Source organism: Dreissena polymorpha, chromosome 7 (assembly GCF_020536995.1).
Source record: "Dreissena polymorpha isolate Duluth1 chromosome 7, UMN_Dpol_1.0, whole genome shotgun sequence".
NCBI lineage: Eukaryota > Metazoa > Mollusca > Bivalvia > Myida > Dreissenidae > Dreissena > Dreissena polymorpha.
Genome location: NC_068361.1, coordinates 51782913 through 51802176, shown reverse-complemented (window position 1 = coordinate 51802176; position 19264 = coordinate 51782913). Strand labels below are relative to the sequence as shown.

At 35.7% G+C, this 19264-nt stretch overlaps 1 protein-coding gene across 1 annotated transcript; it reads left to right on the top strand.

Moving 5' to 3' along the window:
• The first annotated feature begins 4521 nt into the window (after positions 1 to 4521).
• Positions 4522 to 17144, top strand: LOC127838464 (NMDA receptor synaptonuclear signaling and neuronal migration factor-like). The gene is made up of 12 exons (XM_052366248.1): positions 4522 to 4767; positions 5388 to 5841; positions 8269 to 8405; positions 8997 to 9223; positions 9718 to 9839; positions 10227 to 10301; positions 11216 to 11249; positions 11540 to 11610; positions 12262 to 12347; positions 13369 to 13471; positions 13987 to 14062; positions 16243 to 17144. Exons 4-12 carry the CDS (start codon positions 9145 to 9147, stop codon positions 16392 to 16394), a joined length of 798 nt encoding a protein of 265 aa, XP_052222208.1. The 5' UTR covers positions 4522 to 4767; positions 5388 to 5841; positions 8269 to 8405; positions 8997 to 9144; the 3' UTR covers positions 16395 to 17144.
• The last annotated feature ends 2120 nt before the right edge of the window (positions 17145 to 19264 follow it).

The window sequence follows — 19264 nt, the reverse complement described above, 5'->3', positions numbered from 1 at the left end:
TGGTTATGAAGGCGGGTATGTGATCCAGCTATGCTGGTTCTAGTCAAATCTCATCGCGGAGGTTGAGATTTAACAAGATACCAAATGCTCTTTTTGTAGGACAATATATTCAACACATGTTCATGTACCAGGCTAGTATTCGTGTTTAGTATGAATAGATTTCGTTGCAGGAAATGAAATTGGAATATATTGTGCCACAAAAAAACGAGCATTTTATCTCGTTAAATCGATGCCACCATACCACATCTAGCGTTGAAATTGTTGCCATTGCTTTAATGAACACTGATTTTTATGACTTTATTTTACGAAATGCTTTGCGAAATATTCGTTGATTTTGGGTAGTTATGTTACTTTAAAGGGCGTCACCGAGGTTCATTTCGGGAATTTTCTCAGCCCGACATTCTAATGATGCAAGCAACCGTTCTGTCCGTATCCTCTTCTGCGCGAGCTGCAGTAGTAAAACATGGTTCAGGATAACGTGACTGTGTGGGGTTCCCAATTAAACGTTAATGGATGTAAACACACCGGTTAGTGGTGCTTTTTGTTAATTACTTTTTAAAACATGTTTTGTTAAGAATTTTAACTAGTGCATAAAAGACATATTTTTATGCTTCCTATGGCATTTTGAAATACATCATAATTACTTCATTTAATAAGCCTGTGTTCTTGTTAAAAAATTATTGTGCACTGCACAGTTATGCATAACGCAACTTGAAATGTTTTCACCGATTTCAGACATATTCAGGGATTCATTCTTATACATTAAGATGTATTTTATGCACTTAATATTTTTGCAAATGTATTTCAATAACTTGATATATTTTTAAAAAAAGAGTCCTAAACAGTGAGTTTACATTTTGTCCAGCCCGTGTAAACTCCTGAAAAACCCGTTGATTGTGCACCCTGAAAATGTAATTGTAATGTTATTTCGCTTGCCTTGTTGCTTGTCCTTAACTAGTCCTGAACCTACAAAATGTGTTCACAATATTCAAACCACTTTTACCAGGATTAACTTACCGCAATGAATTTACTCTCTGGAGCTTTAATTAACAGGACACTGTTGTTGGCTTAAGGTGTTTAAAGTAAATGCGCAAGAGTGGCTATAGGGATTTATTAATAAAAGTTGACCAGCTCTAAAATCAACATTAGAATTTCGTGTTTAAAATTGTCTTTACATATTTAATAAATTATACGAACAAAGCGCACCGGAGATAAGATTGTAAACAAATAATTTGTGTAATCTTAATATCGGTTTTACCCCATATGAAGATTATGTCAACATTAATTGTACGAATTATTATAAGACGACTTTGCATAACTACCCTTTTTGTCCATAGTCTTTTTCCCTATGTGTGCAACAAGCCGATTAGAGCGGAAATAAGCACATACATAGAAAATATTTATAGAAAAACAGTAATTGTACAATGTATAAACTAATGGCATGCAAGCTTGGTTGTAAAAGTAGAATAAGTAGTAGAATTCGCAAGTGTAGTAAGAGTAGTTTTAATTTAAGCAGCGGCAGTAGTAGTAACAGTAGAAGCAGTGGTAGTAGTAGTGGTGGAGGTTGTGGTGGTGGTGGTGGTGGTGGTGGTGAAGGTGGTGGTGGTGGTGGTGGTGGTGGTGGTGGTGGTGGTGGTGGTGGTGGTGGTGGTGGTGGTGGTGGTGGTGGTGGTGGTGGTGGTGGTGGTGGTGGTGGTGGTGGTGGTGGTGGTGGTGGTGGTGGTGGTGGTGGTGGTGGTGGTGGTGGTGGTGGTGGGGGTGGTGGGGGTGGTGGTGGTGGTGGCGGTGACAGTGGCGGTGGCGGCGTCAGCAGCAGTATTAGTAGTAATAATAGAAGCACAATACAATTAGCAAACATAAGCAACTATTATGTATGCTATTATTTATAATACGTAACACATTCAGGTGTTCGCATTGTCACAGGGTCGTTGATATCACACGGTGTCATCCAAACGTTCACTCAGCCATTGGACGTGTCAGTTCAACCTTATCTAATGATCTCCCACTCCTACTTGGGTTACATATCACTCACACTCTATGACTGTTATTGCTCAGCGATATAACCACGTATGACTTAATTTCAAAGAGAATGAAAGCAAATCAATTGTCTTAAGGCATTTAAAATTAACAGAGGCCTTCGAGTACTTGTGGCGAAATCAACTTTCAAATTTGTTTTAAGAAGTAAATATTTACTACTTCTTTAATCCTTCAACGCAAAGCGAATAAAATCTAAATCGGAGAGAAAAATGAAAATAATTGTATCGGATCGGGGTTTAATTAATGACATATAAATGACATATAAAGCTATCACGTGCGTGCGATATTTATCTATTTAATGCAAACATAAACTTTGCGAATGCTGTATTGCGTACTGACCAAAATATTGCATTCCATTTAAGTCTTTTTAAATCAAAGATGACACTGAAGAAATATATCATCTCGGTAACGTCACTTGGGTAAATTTGCAGATAACGAAGTGATACTTTTGAGATCATAAGTTTGTGTTTAAGGCTTTTAACAGATTTAGAGGAGATTTAATGGATATATGTCAACGCGTCAAGATTTGTGTCCATATATGTTGTACATTTCATGGTTTTGTTTTTTGTAAATAATTCAAGATACCGTTCCTTTATAAAAGTGGAAGTGACTGGCACATCTGATTTGATCCAATGCTTTAATAATCAAGTGTGTGTGAGTCGATTTTTATCTAGTGCACCGCGATTCTCACATATGACTATCGCACCAAGAAGACATGCTAGTTGGGTTAGTCTGATATAATAAGGATATACGGAAGACAGACCGTTGCCGAGTCTTATAGCGCACGGTGTGAAACATCCAACACTGAACATCTGTTTAGTTTAAACCTATTTATTTTAGCTTGATTGCATAGAAAGCCTAAGGCTTATTTGCAACGCTCTCTAGTCCGTTTTCTGAGCCTAAAACCAGTACTTGGTGTCAATTGGGAAGATCTAAAGCTCCCACTATGGGGATCGAACCCTTGACCAGCCGGTCGCTAGGCGGACACCATATTCATTACGCCACGGCGACCTTGCACATCTGTTGAACATCTCATGCGAAGGACTTAGGAATAAAGTGTTGAGCGGGCGACCAAACCTGCGACCACTAAGTTTTGAGAGTGTTACCACTAGCATACCACGGATCCGCTCAATAATATTCATGCCCATTAAATTTAGTAGTTATACTGGACTATTCTCAATAAGAAACATGCTCTGACTTACTTATAACCCCCATGCTGTGCGTCGAGAATTTTGAAGGCCATTGATTTGAATGCGAAACTTCTTTTTTCATATCTATTTTAACGCATGATAATCAACAGAGTATTGTATTTGAATATCTTAGAACCTAGTGGTCAATCAGAAAAATTATCCATATACATATAAAACATATCACTTATTAGTTAGAAAGAAACTAGCCGAAATGTTTTTTAGACACTCGTTTTTACCATATCGAGATTAAGTAACTGAGAAAAAAAACTAGTTAAAAACTTGTTAATCGTATACTTTACATTACTGTAGCGCACATGTAAAAGCAAACAAATGCGTTTTGAAACCATGGATGAGAAATATTCATTTAAAAGACCACTGTTATTTACTTTGTTGCCTCAAATCGCTCTTACAACCTAGTTAAATATAAAAGTACACAGTTATTTATTTTGTCAGTAGGCATGGCTTTTAACAACTTCATTCAGTATAGTAGCCCACAATACTTTATTATATCGTCGGAAATGGCTTTTAAAAATATCATAAAAGAACACGGTTATTTATTTTGTCATCGTGTCTTGTATATAAGCAAGCCAATTAAATCTCACTAAGAACACTTTTTTAGAATTGAGCACACGGACCACACACTAAATAGATGTGTGTGAATGTGGCAGCTAGTGCTGGAGTTTGAAATGAAAGTCATTCGGGTTTGTTTGCCGTGTAGTTCTCAATTTTCTTTCGTTTCAGAAAATTTGATTGTAAGACTTTATTTGTCAATTAAATTCGAATGTCCACTACTTCTTTAACACATAGACCGGTTTCAATATCATTATTTTAGAAAATAATCTATATTTATATTTTTCTGGATTATTCTTGATATTTTTTATTAATTTGAATTTAAAGCTCTATTTCTGTACGCCGTCACAATTGGACTAAATTGTATTTTCTTCACTGCTGATGTTTTTCAGGTGCGATTTTAAGAATTTGAATCGCGGATTTTTTCTTTTAACTCCATCGGCATTTTGTCGGTTCGTCCGGCTAGATTAATCGACACTTTCATAGCGTGTTTTGGTTAAGTTAATCCTTTTTTAAATTTCATAGTGTACGCAAATAAGAATTACGCCTTAGTATGTTCAAAGCTATATTTGAGACGCTCTTAACTCGTGAATATTTAAATTCTATTGCGTTTGCAATGTTTAGAAACGCGTTTAACATTTTATAACTTCTTAAAAACCTATTTATGTGCTCTTGACGTTATCAACCTATCGTACTGTCAAACAGAATTCGTTATACAGTGAAAGTGTGCCTTTAAACGCACTGGCAATGAATTCCTTACGAAGTAACAGTAACCGAATGTCTATTGTTTGCTTACACTGTCCATGAATATTTCATTTCAGCTGTCGACACCTTTTTTGATTGGATTGTTAGCGAGCGTTTGACTGTATGAAAGCAGGCCTGGTTATAGACAAAAGTCAAGGGCAAAGAAGAGTGTTTGATGTCTTCTATAAACGAATTTTGGCTTTAACACCAAAACGCGTCTGTTTTTGTAAGTAAAACTTGAACACCTCGATTGCTTATTTCGTTTTAGATATGTGTTGATAATTGGATATTACGTATATAAATTAAACAATAAAACGACGAAAACGTTCGGATTTATAAATTGAGGTAATATATATGCAAGTTTTTTTTTAAATCATCTTATTTTACAATTATTATTTAAGATAGGTGTATACACTTTAATATTAGATCTACACAGAAAATTAAATGAATGTGAAGAAATAAAATGATTTTCTGTTAATAAACACACTTTTGAAAATAATGAAATTCGTCATTTAAGAACGGTTCTCTATAATGGCTTTTTAATAAGACAAAAGTAAACATGAAACTTATATTTTGTAATGAAAATAATTCAGTTGTTTGATTTTTTATACATTTTGACAAATTTACGAACGTGTTTTTTCAAATATGTCCTGAGTATGTCTAATATGTCCTGTGATAATCCAGAATTGTTTGAATGAATATTACGTGTAGTGATATTCCAGAGTTGCTTGAATGAATACTACGTGTGATGGCAAATTGCTGCTTTATTAAGTTAAAAATGACCGCTGGCTATGGCAATAATATTAGAACATTTGAAATATTTTTTATGTTATTTTATTTTTCCAGCCGTCGAAAACACCCACAGAAAATACTCATTTAAACTATCTTAAAATGAACATAACGATTTTATACATAATGGGAAGGCACTAGTAAAAAGGACAATGTAGTTTGTGATTACAAATTACGAACGTGTTATTAAAAGAAAGAGTCAATGAATCATCTGAACTTATGCACGGAAAAACAATTCGCAGATTACGTTATTCGGACATTACGGAATACCGGACATTTCCGGACAATTTCATCTTGACGCCAAACAAGACGGACTTTGAACAGCTGCGATTTCATAAGCCGCCGGTCGAATACAGTCGAACATATCCGATTCTCAAAGTAGCGAAGCAGACGACAACTGGGAAATCAAGATGGCGTCTGGATTCAATACCGAACCTGGATCGTCTGCCGCAGCAGACGTTATTACCGCCTCTGCGGAAGTTGCCGTCGCGAGAAGATACGTTTGATACCGGTTAGTAAATTATAGATTAGACTAACACCAAAATCATCTTGATTCTGTGGTTAAAAACTAATAAATGTTGGGAAACAAACCAAGTTCACCCATACAATAAAAAACTTCACATATCATATCCTATAATTATCTGAATTAACCACTGGTGCACATATACATTTGTATAGTCAGCATTGATTGTAATTACGCAAACGAAGTTTTTTCGAGGTTGTGGAGTTCCAGATTACAACTTTAGGTACGTCCGAACTCTTCATGATAACGGGGCTGTCAACGTGTGTTTAAACTTTAAAAGCATCAGTAACGCGCTATTATGTTCCTACATTATCAATACTAATATTGGTTCTTACACTAGTGTCGATGCAACACTTAACTTAAACGCATGAACAAGTGCGAGTAAGCAGAACTAATGAGTTTGTTTGTGTTTTTCTGTAAAAGTTTGCATCCCTATAGACACAACACAGGTTATCGAGCACACAATTAAAAATTGTCCAATCATCGCGTTCCAATTCTATTTAACGCAGCAAATAATTGTCGTTTTTGTAAAGCCGTTTATTGCACTTTTCTCTAAAGGAATTCGTTCACAGATTGTCGAAATGAAAAAAAAATCAGCTCCTTGGTTAGAGATTCGACAGACAACTACTTTTAAAAGGATGAACGGCGTTGATGTTTATTTGTTATGTGTTTGTTAAAAACAATAGTCACTAAAGTCAATAAGATTAAAGAGTTATGACTATTGGCGGGAATGCTTTTTGTGAACATTTCTTATCCGCATTATAAATGTATATACATGTACATACATTTTATTGAAGATGGTAATAGTTTACAAGCTCATCTCAGACCATAGTACGAGAATGTTATAGCCCAACGACAAATAATCTTGGAGATGAAGATGTGGTTATCACTCTATTTATCAATCGCCTGTTCAACCAGACAACTTAAAGCGTTCAAGATATTAATTAAATATTAGTTCAGCCACTCCAAAAGTGCTCCTGTATCAACATCAGAATATGGTTTGTAAATATGCCTGTTTCAAATCTTTATTTTAAATTTCAAATGGATATTTACATTTAATACGTTTCTAAGAAGATTAATTACATTGTTTTTGCAAACATGTAGTTAAACCAAATAATTATGCGGTATTGACATTTTGACAACATTACCGTAAGTGATTCTTAGTAGAAATCCGATACCAACCCGTCTACTCGTACAAGTCGCACAAACCAAAAGTGTGTCTATGTGTCAAATGTACTAAAAAGAGTGGATATTTCCCAACGACGTACATCCTTTACGCTACACTGCAGAACATACAAAGTTAACAAGTTTTTCATAATTAAATTAAACACTTTTAAAGGCAAGGACGAATGTTTTTCTAGTTTGATAAGTTGAGGTATTTTATCAAATGCGAAAATTCCAGTAATGAACTCGGGTCTACTGGCGCTTAATTTCTACTAACATTTAATTGGCTGTTGATAAATGTCAATTTAGGCGAAAACCTGGACAAGACATGTTTGCCGAAAAAATAAATAAAAGACCACATGACATCAGGGAGTAAACTTAATCTTTTGGCGCATTACATAGAAAATACATTATTGTTGATGAGTTATCATCATTAGAAATGGATTCAAGTATAAAGCGTTACAAACGCGAAGCGATCGACTATTTTTGAGTGTTTCGGTTGATATTTTATGTTATACGTTGATATCGTATAAAAATATTAAAATGCATTACATAATGTAATGGTCCAAATGGCCGAGTTGTTAGGGCGATAACTTTTTAATCCTGAATCAGTTCATAAAGCACACAACTTTATTTGTGTTGGCTTTTTAAAATTGTATTCTTGTTTTTATCCGGAAGCTCTTTAGTTCCAATGTTTTCATTTATCAATATAGCAATAACGAACTTCAAAGTACCAAAATATGTGAACAATTCCCTTTACTGCGAAAATGGTTTAAAGAAGAATTTTCAGATTTGGATATTGGAGTTTAAATTTACACACATGAATATCGTTCTGTGAAAACGGGGTTTAATGCTCGAGCGTCAAGTGTCGTCCTTGATTAGCCCGTGTAGTCCAGACATAATAAACATGGACGCCACTTTCTGCCTTTCCTTGATTTTTCGTTACGGAGTGACTGCCGTTTAAAGAACAAAAATAACGCAGAATGTGGCTTCTATGATTCGCATGTTTAGACTGTACATGCTTATCTGGAACGATATTTTCGCACATGCTTTCAGCAATGTTTTCCCCGAACGAGGCTCATATATTTTAATACCACAACATGTGACATATCCATTATGTTCCATTATTTACTATGATGCATCTGATAAACAAAACTGCTAAATAAAGAAATTATGAGTGTTGCCAACCATCGTTCAATCATACATGTTATGTTTTATATGGTTTATATATATATATATATATAATAACAGACTTCATGATGCCGAGTCGTGTGCGGGAAGTGCTGGAATCAGAGGGTCTCGAACATCGCGTCATAAATGGCGTCATAGGGACCTGCGGAGCGGAAGTACCAAGAGGCGCAGAGGAAAATCAATAATCCAGAGACAATGTATGTCCGTTACTGTCGGTTCAGTGTCATTTGTCAAAATGCTGATTGAAATTTTCAGTTCGACATTTTTATAAACAATGCAGGGAATTAACCAAACACAAACACTCACCACAATTTACGTATTTTTAACTTATGTCAGTTAGTCATGTTGCCCTATTGCGTTGTGAATATCATAACCACTAACAGATAAGTAGTACATTTATTAATTGCATTGACGCGATTATATGGATTTTAGAATGCCGAGATTTCTGAAATGCAAAATAAAGACAGGCATTGAAATGTCAATGTACATGTAAATGATAATCGGCTTTATTGATTGAACGAACGCATGATATTAACCCATTTATGCCTAGCGTCGAGAAAAAAACGCCTTGGCAAACAGCATAGACCCAGATGAGACGCCGCATGATGCGGTGTCTTATCAGGGTCTGCGCTGTTTGCTTAAAGGAATTTCTGTTCTATTTCTTAATATAGAAATAAATATACTAGTCATTTCCTTTTTTGGAAATGAATTGATCCAATTTAAGAGGATGGGAGAGTCCACTAGGCATGAACGGGTTAAAAAAAGAGTTCCACTATATTGGTGCACAGTGCTCAGCAGAAAGAAAAGCGACAGCGCGGTCCGATCCTCCTGCCGCCGGTGATTACCACAAAGAAGCCTGATCCCCGTCCCCCGGGTCCCGGCCCCCTCCCTAACAACAACCCCTCCTGGCTAGATCTAACGCGTCAGCAGCCGGTAATGGAGCCGCGGCGTCGGGAGCTCTGGGAAAACCCGCCGACACCGGCGACTAGGGACGCCTATCTTGCATGGAACTATGGTAATATTTCTGTTGAGACTTTTAGCGGATTTCAGTATTGGGACACTATAAATGTGTCATTTCAAAAGTACATCACTTATGTTTTAACCATAATGTTATTTTTATTGTACATCAACATACTTTGAAATTCAAGTAAACCCATTTATGCCTAGCGTCTAGAAAAAAAGCCTAGCGTCTCATCTGGGTCTGCGCTGTTTGCTTAAAGGAATTTCTGTAAGAACTATTCTAAATATAGAAATAACTATACTAAACACCCCTAATTTTGGAAAAAAATGATCCAATTTAGAAGGATGGGAGAGTCCACTAGGCATAAATGGGTTAATATAACACACATTAGTTGCAGAATAAATTTGTATTTTGCTTCATTTGCTCGCAAACGGTTTTGTAACGATATCAGCGTTTTAATTTTTCGTTGTTTTTTTGCCTATCTTTTCTTTAATTCCGAAATTAAAATCGGTAATACGTTGAATGTTGTCTTCTTCATTTTACGAAAGGCGAAAACCTTCGTCAGCCAGAGCACGAGTTTCAGGTTGAGCTTGACCAGAAGAAATTTCGCGCCGCGCAGCACGTTGAACAGATGCACACGGGAGACAACTTTCGTCCTCCAAGAGTTGTAGTTCGTAAATTTTATTACATTCAGGAATTTGGTTCAACAGACAGCTCCCCCCCCCCCTCTTTGAACCTTTGTACTTCCCAGTTACCACCATCATTTCGTGTTAGAAACTCTTAGATGTCAAAGATTTATAGTTAATAAATAATACATACGTTTATTTGCATTTTATTTAAATTGTATCATTATAAGCTCGTTTTAACGAAGCGCCCCGCCCCCCATATCCTCCAAACAAACACACGCACAATGCAACAACAAAATAACAAACAAACTCAAATTCCGCGTTTCAATACTGTAAATATATCAGGTTTAAATAATAAGATTCCCATCGCTAACTTAGACAGTTTGCTTCAATTGTTTTAATAAGTGCAGGCTTTAACATTCTATTTTCAGTTAATATCTTCGAAGATACCAAAATGCCATCTGCTGACGAAGATTTACAAGGACGATGTCATACCAGTTTTATACGTATGTATCTATCCAGGAAACTCACGCTGCTCATTATTCGTTAGTAAAATATTTATTATTTAACCCATTTATGCCTAGTGGACTCTCCCATCCTTCTAAATTGTATCAATTTATTTCCAAAATTAGGGATGTCTTGAATATTTATTTCTATATTTAGAATATTTCTTACAGATATTCCTTTAAGCAAACAGCGCAGACCATGATGAGACGCCACATGATTCGGCGTTTCATCAGGGTCTGCGCTTTTTACCAAGGCTTTTCTTCTAGACGCTAGGCATAAATGGGTTAAACATGATCCATTCACGTTTTGTTGTTGATGATGTGGTGGTGTTAATTGCAATGAAATAAGCCTGGTATTATATTTACCTTCGTATCTTGAAAGTATAATCCAGTGCACAGGAAGTTCTTGCCAATAGACCAAAAGGCAAGGATTATATTATGCAGTTGGCTGTTATTATGTATTCAGTTTTCATTGTAATTATATTTAAACCACTAGCCGACTCATTATGATTTCATATAAACAGACGGAAAATCCATTTGTCTGACACTACAATGTATTCATTTCTAGTCGCCCGAATAATATTCAACAACTCCGGTCCGTCGGACTTGCGTAAACCGTTGTAGTTACTATGACATATTCGCAATAAAAAGTTATTCCCAAGAGAGATCGCCTAATTATTTTGCGTTATTATGGATCGGCATTATTATCATCATACTGGTAAACAAAAACACGTGATTGCATACTTCATTCGAGTTAATACAAAACACCCTTAGGCGCACTGGAAGGATCTGTATTCATCCCCGTGTTAGTTGTCCTACCACATTGATTCCCTTTCTATTGACGACACTTGTACACGTTTAATTGTATATGGTATATACATGTATGTAATGCTTGTCTCGAACTTATTTTTCAGGATTTCGATTCCAACTCGTTCACAGAACTTCTAGGTAACGTTGTTAAAATTTCAAACTATACTAATTATTCGACACACGTATACGTTTAAATTAATTAATATGAATTCATAACATACCTTGAATGTATGAATTATTATAAAAAAAGTACAAAAGTAACATCATATCAACAGTATTCATAATACTTATACGTATCGCATTACGTTATCGCATATTCAACCCTGAGTTCTAGTTGTTTTAATATATTATAAAAACCTATTAAAATATATTATAAAAATAAATATTATTAACCTCACCATTATTAAAGCTACCTTGTCCTATCATAGATGCAATAACAAGACGTCTGGATGAATTCAAGAAGAACTGCAAAGCGCGGTCAATTATGGTGCTATGTCAGGTATAAAGTGTAGCGTCTTAATTGTAGAAATTATAAAACTAGCTGTATACGTCATCTTGAAAAACAGTATGTTATATTTTCGCTATAATATCTTTTTCCTTATTCGATAAGCCATGTTGTGTAGGTTTTGTCTTAACAGACCGATGCCCTTCTTCAAAAACAATTAATTTTCATATTATAAGATCAGTGTTTATTGTTTATAATATATTGCACGTATTGAGTTCGTTTATATTGTTCGTTTTATTTTTGAATATTTGTATACACACGTTCCAAATGAAAGGTTATTTGTGTATAATTCTGATAAATGCTTTATTTTAATAAAAACGATTATTACATTGTATAGCTTTATCAATTGATAAATGTAAAGTACCTTCTCAATTCATCATCTTGTATATTCGATGCGGTCCTGGTGATATTTGTTCGCTGGGTACTGGTGCCACTGATCTCAAACCTCGTAAGATATATTCATGGTGATTCTGTTTAATTGTTTTTTGTTGCTAAACGACACGTCCATGTTACCATGTCACCGCGCTCAAACCTAGTAGTTTAAAATCAAGGCGGCCCTGGTAACATTCATTTGATGCGGAACGAGTCGAACGACACGTCCATGTAACCATGTCACTGCGCTCAAACCTCGCACTTTATATTCAGGGCGGCCCTGGTTACATTTATTTGCTGCGGAACTACGCAGTCACGCCACAGAAGCTTCATAAGCCGTCCTATAGACCTGTCGTGGGGTAAAAATTACGAATCAGTAATTGGCACACATTGGTTGCATGTAATATGTTTTAAATCCGCAATTCTTTTTATTGAACTCGGCTCCAATTTAAATGTTTTTATTGCTTTGCTGTATGTATTGTCCCGTTTTAAGTAAGCAATTGACCACTTGACTTCAATAAAAGACCAGCGGTTTTCTATCATATTCTCAATCCATAGTTTTCGGGATAATAAATATTATTGATCAAAATATATCAAAGATAATTTAAAACATATTACAATTGGTTCAGTTACACATAACGAATACCAGGCATGTATAACCTTGTTTCTCAACTTAGAATCTTTCCGAAATAAAACCAAATATCGAATTCGTGAGAGCGATTCTGGCTGTTCTATGCAAGAACAGTTATTTTTTCCGCAAAAACAGACAGGCAGACAGGCAGACAGACAGACAGACAGACAGACAGACAGACAGACAGACAGACAGACAGACAGACAGACAGACAGACAGACAGACAGACAGACAGACAGACAGACAGTCAGACGGACGGAGGGACGGACGGATGGACGCACATACAGACAGACAGACAGACAGACAGACAGACAGACAGACAGACAGACAGACAGACAGACAGACAGACAGACAGACAGACAGACAGACAGACAGACAGACAGACAGACAGACAGACAGACAGACAGACAGACAGATAGACAGTTCATATTTATTCAAATATCCATCGTCTCCATGCTTAAATAAATACATTATTCTCTGTCAACTATAGCGAATTTTGCTAATTTTCATTGAAAGCGTATAATGCACATAAAAGCGCAAAATTAGAAAAGTGATTCTCTTCATACAATACACAATATCACACACAAGTACAAAGAGAAGCATCACCGTTGGCCACAATGACAAAGAGCTATGTGTAGATCTCATAAGACAATACTCTGCCGAAACTCGTGATCATAATGTGAATGTGATTAATGTCAAAATAAATGCACTTTGAAAAATTAAGAGTTAACTATGTATATCCGTTACAGATTTTGGAGGGCAATGGCAGGTCTCATTAGCAAACTGAGCCCACTTGAGTCTGCAATTCACATCTTCGGTTTTAATCTTGTCGGCAACGAGCAGGGCAAACAGGTCTGTATGACAAAGTCTATCATAGTATGATGCCACTTCCGGATGCGTTTTTAGTGTCTGGAGTAATATTTAAAATCATTGGCATGTATATGCAAAAATACATCGCCACAGTTTTTATATCGCATAAAAATGAACATAATTTTATTTTCCAAAGCATGGGAAGACGGCTTCTCACAATATTTTATTGTAGTTCGATACGTTTATAACTGGGTCGTGCTCTGAGAAAACTGGGCATAATTCTTGTGCGTAAAGAGTCGTCCCAGATTAGCCTGTGCAGTCCGCACAGGCTAATCAGGGACGGCACTTTCCGCTTTTATGGTATTTTAAGTTTCAAGGATGTCCCTCCTTACCGAAAATCAAGTTCAGGCGGAAAGTGTCGTCCCTGATTAGCCTGTACGGAATGCACAGGCTAATCTGGGATGACACTTTACGCACATACATTATGCCCAGTTTTCTGATAACACGACACATATTATATTACTTTAATGTTATTTAAATTCATATTTTCTCTGCAGCTGGTGCTAATGCTGCAGAGTCTAATGTATCCAAACCTGGTACGAGTGGAACCCGTCACGGAAGAAACCGACGAAGGTTTGCATATTCATTTCTGATCACTTTTCCTCAGAAAAGGTTTGTATATAATGCGTTTAATGCTAGGTCGAAGGTTAAGGAACGGTTAAAACTAGGATGTTACATGACTCCGGATGGGGACAAGAGTGCAGCTGGTTCTGTTATGAAGTCTGGGATATTTCGCTATCAGGGTAAGTTTTCTACCGAGACATCAATCCGCGTTGGTAACAAAGAAAATGCCGCATGTTTTCGGTGCCGCGATATTCTATTTAGTCCAGTTGGAATTTTTCCCTCTAGATTCGAGTCACAGAAAACAGTTGAGTGCCCCGGTAACCAATGTAATAACGACATAGCTTAACGGGTCGCCATAAGAATGATAGCGAAAGTTCCCGGGTTCGAGCCAGGACTAGATGCACACTTTTCACCTATAGACACTTGAACACATTTCCTGTAAGGTCTTCATTACTGTGGCGCTATGATTTCTAGTGTTCTTCCATAACCAACATTGTGTTTGCTTTTTTTAGAAATTTTAAAGAAGTTTAAAACAGTGCCTGTTATCTGTACATACTTTGTTCTGCATTTGTATGATGCATGAGCCATTTTATGAACTCATTCGGGGAGTGAACGTATATGCTGCAATAGTAGTTTATTAAGCGATATATTATGGAATTTATGGTCTATAAAAACGTTAAAATTGTTTACGAAATTTCAAGAAAAAATACAACATAGTTAACTAAAATTCCGATGAAATAGCAAAAACAAAATTTTAAGTAAAGTATACTTGGAAAAAATTGCCCTTAAGTAATTAAACATGGTAGTGTTTTTCAGGACATTTTTCTGTCCTGTTGAAGCAACATTATATCCTGTTGAAGCAACATTATTAATAAAAGTGTATAAACTGATTTATTTCCTTCCCAACATACATTAAACATTTGAATTATGGTTCAGATCAAAGCGATCTAGACAAATAAAGGTCACTATTAATTCTCGCAATCAAATATAACTATTTGCTCGAACTATTGCGAACCAACCTGAATCGTTTCTGGAAAGACATAAATGATTATACATTTTAAGTCTGGTTTCCGACAAAATCATTTATATCAGTCTAATAGTATATTGATTCGACTGGTTCCATCATGACTGCGGACCATTTGCTTTGGGCGTATTGTCGGTTTAGTTATCCTTGACCTGCGATAAGCATTTGAAATGGTAGATCATTATATTTTATTTGGGAAAAAAACTATTCATGTACGATTTACCTGTGAATGCCTTCATCCATATGCAATATAATCGATATAATAGGAGAAAATGTGATAAATAGTCATCATTTGAAAACTACTAAATCCGGCGAACCCCAAGGCTTTCGTATCGGCCTAATTTTTTTCGTATATACATTAACGATATTACTTTCTTACTTTCTAAAATCAAATGTTGGCCATTTAACATGTCTGACAATAATATTCAAAATATACTGTGACAATGTTCGTTGCACAAATGACTAATGACAAAGTAGAATTATCTAATTGGTGTAACTCAAACAATTTATCTTTAAATCCGACCAACACTAAATGTATTGTAATATCGAATGTTAATCAATCTACAAAACCCCCCCCCTATCAGTAAATATCGGTATCACTAAATATCATTGCCTTCTAACAAGATGATTTTAAATAATTAGTACTTGGGTTCACTGCTACTGTTGACAGGCATCTAACTTGAAAGTGGCACATTATAATGCATTTCGTAACTAAATAGTTATCACCGATTTTTGTTGACATTTAATCATGCGGTGCATTTGTATCAAAGTGAGTGTTTAATTTTAAATACATGTATGATTTTCTACCATTACTGTACTACTGTCGCAATCTTCCGTTGCTGGTAGACCCGGTCATATGAACGAATATGTAACGCTTGTTAAAAAATAATGTGAACGAGAATCGGCCATGTTCGCTATGAACATGGACACTAAAATCCCGCCTCAAAACATCCCGGAGCGTCATTTAACCCATTTATGCCCATTTACGATCCAAAACTGTTTGCTATTCTGATAGTATTCTTTGAAAAAAAAATCGAAGAAAATGCAAATTTTAGAAATTCTGCAGACTACATTTTAGCAGACGACAAATTTCCCAGCATGCAAAAGGTTAATACCAATTGCATCCCAACTATCATTAATTTGCTTTTTTTTCCTCAATTTTCAGGTCGCGATATAGTGAACCAGTATTTAAATTATGGACGCTACAAGATATTGAGTAAGGACGCAAACACCACAAAAGAGGTTGACTTTCAGAAAGAGGGGATAGGCCAGGTCAAACGGTTCCATGGTCCTCCGATGTTGCGAGTCGCTCGATGAAGAGGAATTCAGACAATTATAAATTGTGCATGGCGACTGACTGATTCACGTATCCATAGCAAGGGCTTTGTCGGGTTATCGATGTGTTTGCCGACCGGTGCTTAAACTGTTCCAGACTGTTCTTAGTTATAACCTGGCCTATGCCCGCTTGGGTTTTTGACCAATTGCAACAACAAGTTTTCATCGTCTTTATAATGTTAATCTAAGGTTGTTTGCCCAACAAAAATGGATTGATTGGATTATGCAATCATGTGATATATATATATATATATATATATATATATATATATATATATATATATATATATATAGTATCACTGAAGTTTCAACCTCGATTAACGGACCCTGTATGACTTTAAGTGGGTAAAGCAAAATAATTGGCTTATAAGTGAAATGTTAATATCCGTACTAGATTAAGCGTTTTTGAATGGTTGAGTTGTTCTTATTTGAAATTTGAAATAGAGACGTTTTTGAAATAAAACGAAACGTCGCCATTTTGAACTAAATATTTTCTGTTTTGCCGACAGTAGAATTCGACCTTATTACAGTGCCAGTATGAAATTGACAATTGAAAACTTGAGTAAATTATATTACCCAAGGAAATAATTCATAATTATTTCGGGCCTATGTTTGAGTGTTTTGTTTAAAATGTGTTAACTAACATGTTTATTTCCCGTTGTTTTCATTCACTTGTATACTTTAATTTATGTTTTTATTTTATATTATACATGTAATACACGTACAAACAAGTGTTTTAATGGTATTTAACTTTAATTAGCTTATGCATATTAATGCACGCATTACCACCACTCAGTGTGCTTCTGTCTATGTTGTAAAGCTTGCAGACTTAGTGCGACAGCTATTTACAGAGCAAATGGTAAACACTATGTTAATAATATAAACTAAATAATATACATCTATTCATAGAAGCACTAATACAAATTCTGTTAATAATGCAAACAAATGGAGATTGGGGTTTATTAACAAAACAATAGCATCGCATAACGAGTGCACATTTCAGGCGATATGCACTGCCGTTGCATCGATAACAACTGTCACACAGTTAACGACGCCGTAGAACGCTACGAGGCCATCCTTTGCAATCCCAAATCAACCCCTGTCCGCGCCTTGGATGTTCACGATGCTTCACAGTATGCATCACAGATTTTGACTGCTATTCAGCGGCTCGAGGCCCGAATTGAACATATTAAAAAAGTATGTTCCCATTGTCCCCCTGAACAACGTTCAATGCCAAGTAGGTCACAGCGTGGATGTTTCGGATGCAATTCGCCGTCGCATATATGGCAAATTGTCCAAAAAAATGTAAACAATACGTTTGCAGCCAATGATCAACGCAATTTTGTGCGTCCCACCTCGAGACCTGGTCGATATGGTAGAGCGAATAATGACTTCCGTTCCTCTAATCCCCGACCATTGCCCCTGATGTTCCACATCGTTCTAACCCCCGTCAATCAATCTCGGAAAACTAATTGTAGCTGCGGGTGAATAAATGAAAGCTTGTCAGAATATTTTTTTAGAGGTCACATACCTTGACCTTTGACCTAGTGATCCAAAATTTGATGTGGCGCGTAGAACTCATCAAGGTACATCTACATATGAAGTTTCAAAGTTGTAGGTGGAAACACTTTGATATTAGAGCCAAATGTTAAGGTTTAAGCACGACGCGGACGGCAGACGCCGGACGGCGGACGACGAGCTGGCTATGACAAATCCTCGGGTTTTCTCCGAAAACAGCCTTGCTAACAATGTCTGTGTTGGAAAGTAATGGAGAAATATATTTATAGAATATTTGATAAAAAATATATATTTATACGGCAAACAAAGGGAGAAATGTTTTTGAATACTGCATAGTATTATGATTTGTCTATAATTATTATTAAAACTTATAGAAAAACGCATGTTTTCAACGACCGTGCGTGTGTCATGCAAACAAAGAAAGCGAAGTCATATATATAATAAATGGAAACTATTACGTTGAACTAGCACATTGTAATAAATTTAGGATCGGAGACGAGATGTAATGTCATACCTTATTTCATTCAACGACTTTTGGAATTTGTTCAAGTTCGTCAATTCTACAAAATTACTGACTTTACGTACTTTGATGTTGCCTTACACCAGTCGATTGATCTTTCATTCGCACTACACTTGAGACAATATAGAAATCATGTGAATAGGCAATGGTTTTGAATGGTGTGTTCTTGTTTTTATTAATCCTCTACGACTGATTAAACCAATTACAAAGTATATTTAAGCAACATATTTGGCATTTAAACAGGTTCTTAAAAATATTAATTTTCCAAATTTGTGGAATGTATTTCCCTTCAAACACGTATTCTCATTATAAGACTAGATAACAATATTAGTCGTTGCCTTGCCATTTTGATTCAAAATGACAAAGCAAGCACTAAGTAATATTTCTCAAAGTACAACAATTGTAGGGATTGAACACTGTCGTGCATTACCGTATTTTTAAAATAAATATTATTGTTTTGGGGGTACTATAAAATGTTATAAAAAGTAAACTATAACAATTAAATAGCAAAACGATTTATCCCTATTATCCAACAATTCAGAAATAGTATGCCGTTTATAATATGCTTGTTGGCAAAGTAAGATGTATAATTAAGTTTGTATTTTCATATAATAATTTCAGCAGACCATACGGCAATAATCATTATGCAACATCTTCTTATATGAATCATCTTTCTCGCGAAATGAATCTGAATAGACAAAATACTTCCGAAAGGTACATTAAAACAAGTAGTAGAACTGTACATGTTGTATATTTATTTTGTCTAGGATATCGCTCGGACGGAGGCCGTGACTTCACAACTCTAGTTATGGAT

What these genes read in the sequence shown, in the direction of transcription:
- LOC127838464 (XM_052366248.1), top strand. Translation starts at nt 9,145, where the DNA reads ATGGAGCCGCGGCGTCGGGAGCTCTGGGAAAACCCGCCGACACCGGCG. An exon ending in TTCGTCCTCCAAGAGTTGTA is followed by an intron (nt 9,840 to 10,226) that starts GTTCGTAAATTT and finishes TTCTATTTTCAG; the next exon opens with TTAATATCTTCGAAGATACC. An exon ending in ATGTCATACCAGTTTTATAC is followed by an intron (nt 10,302 to 11,215) that starts GTATGTATCTAT and finishes CTTATTTTTCAG; the next exon opens with GATTTCGATTCCAACTCGTT.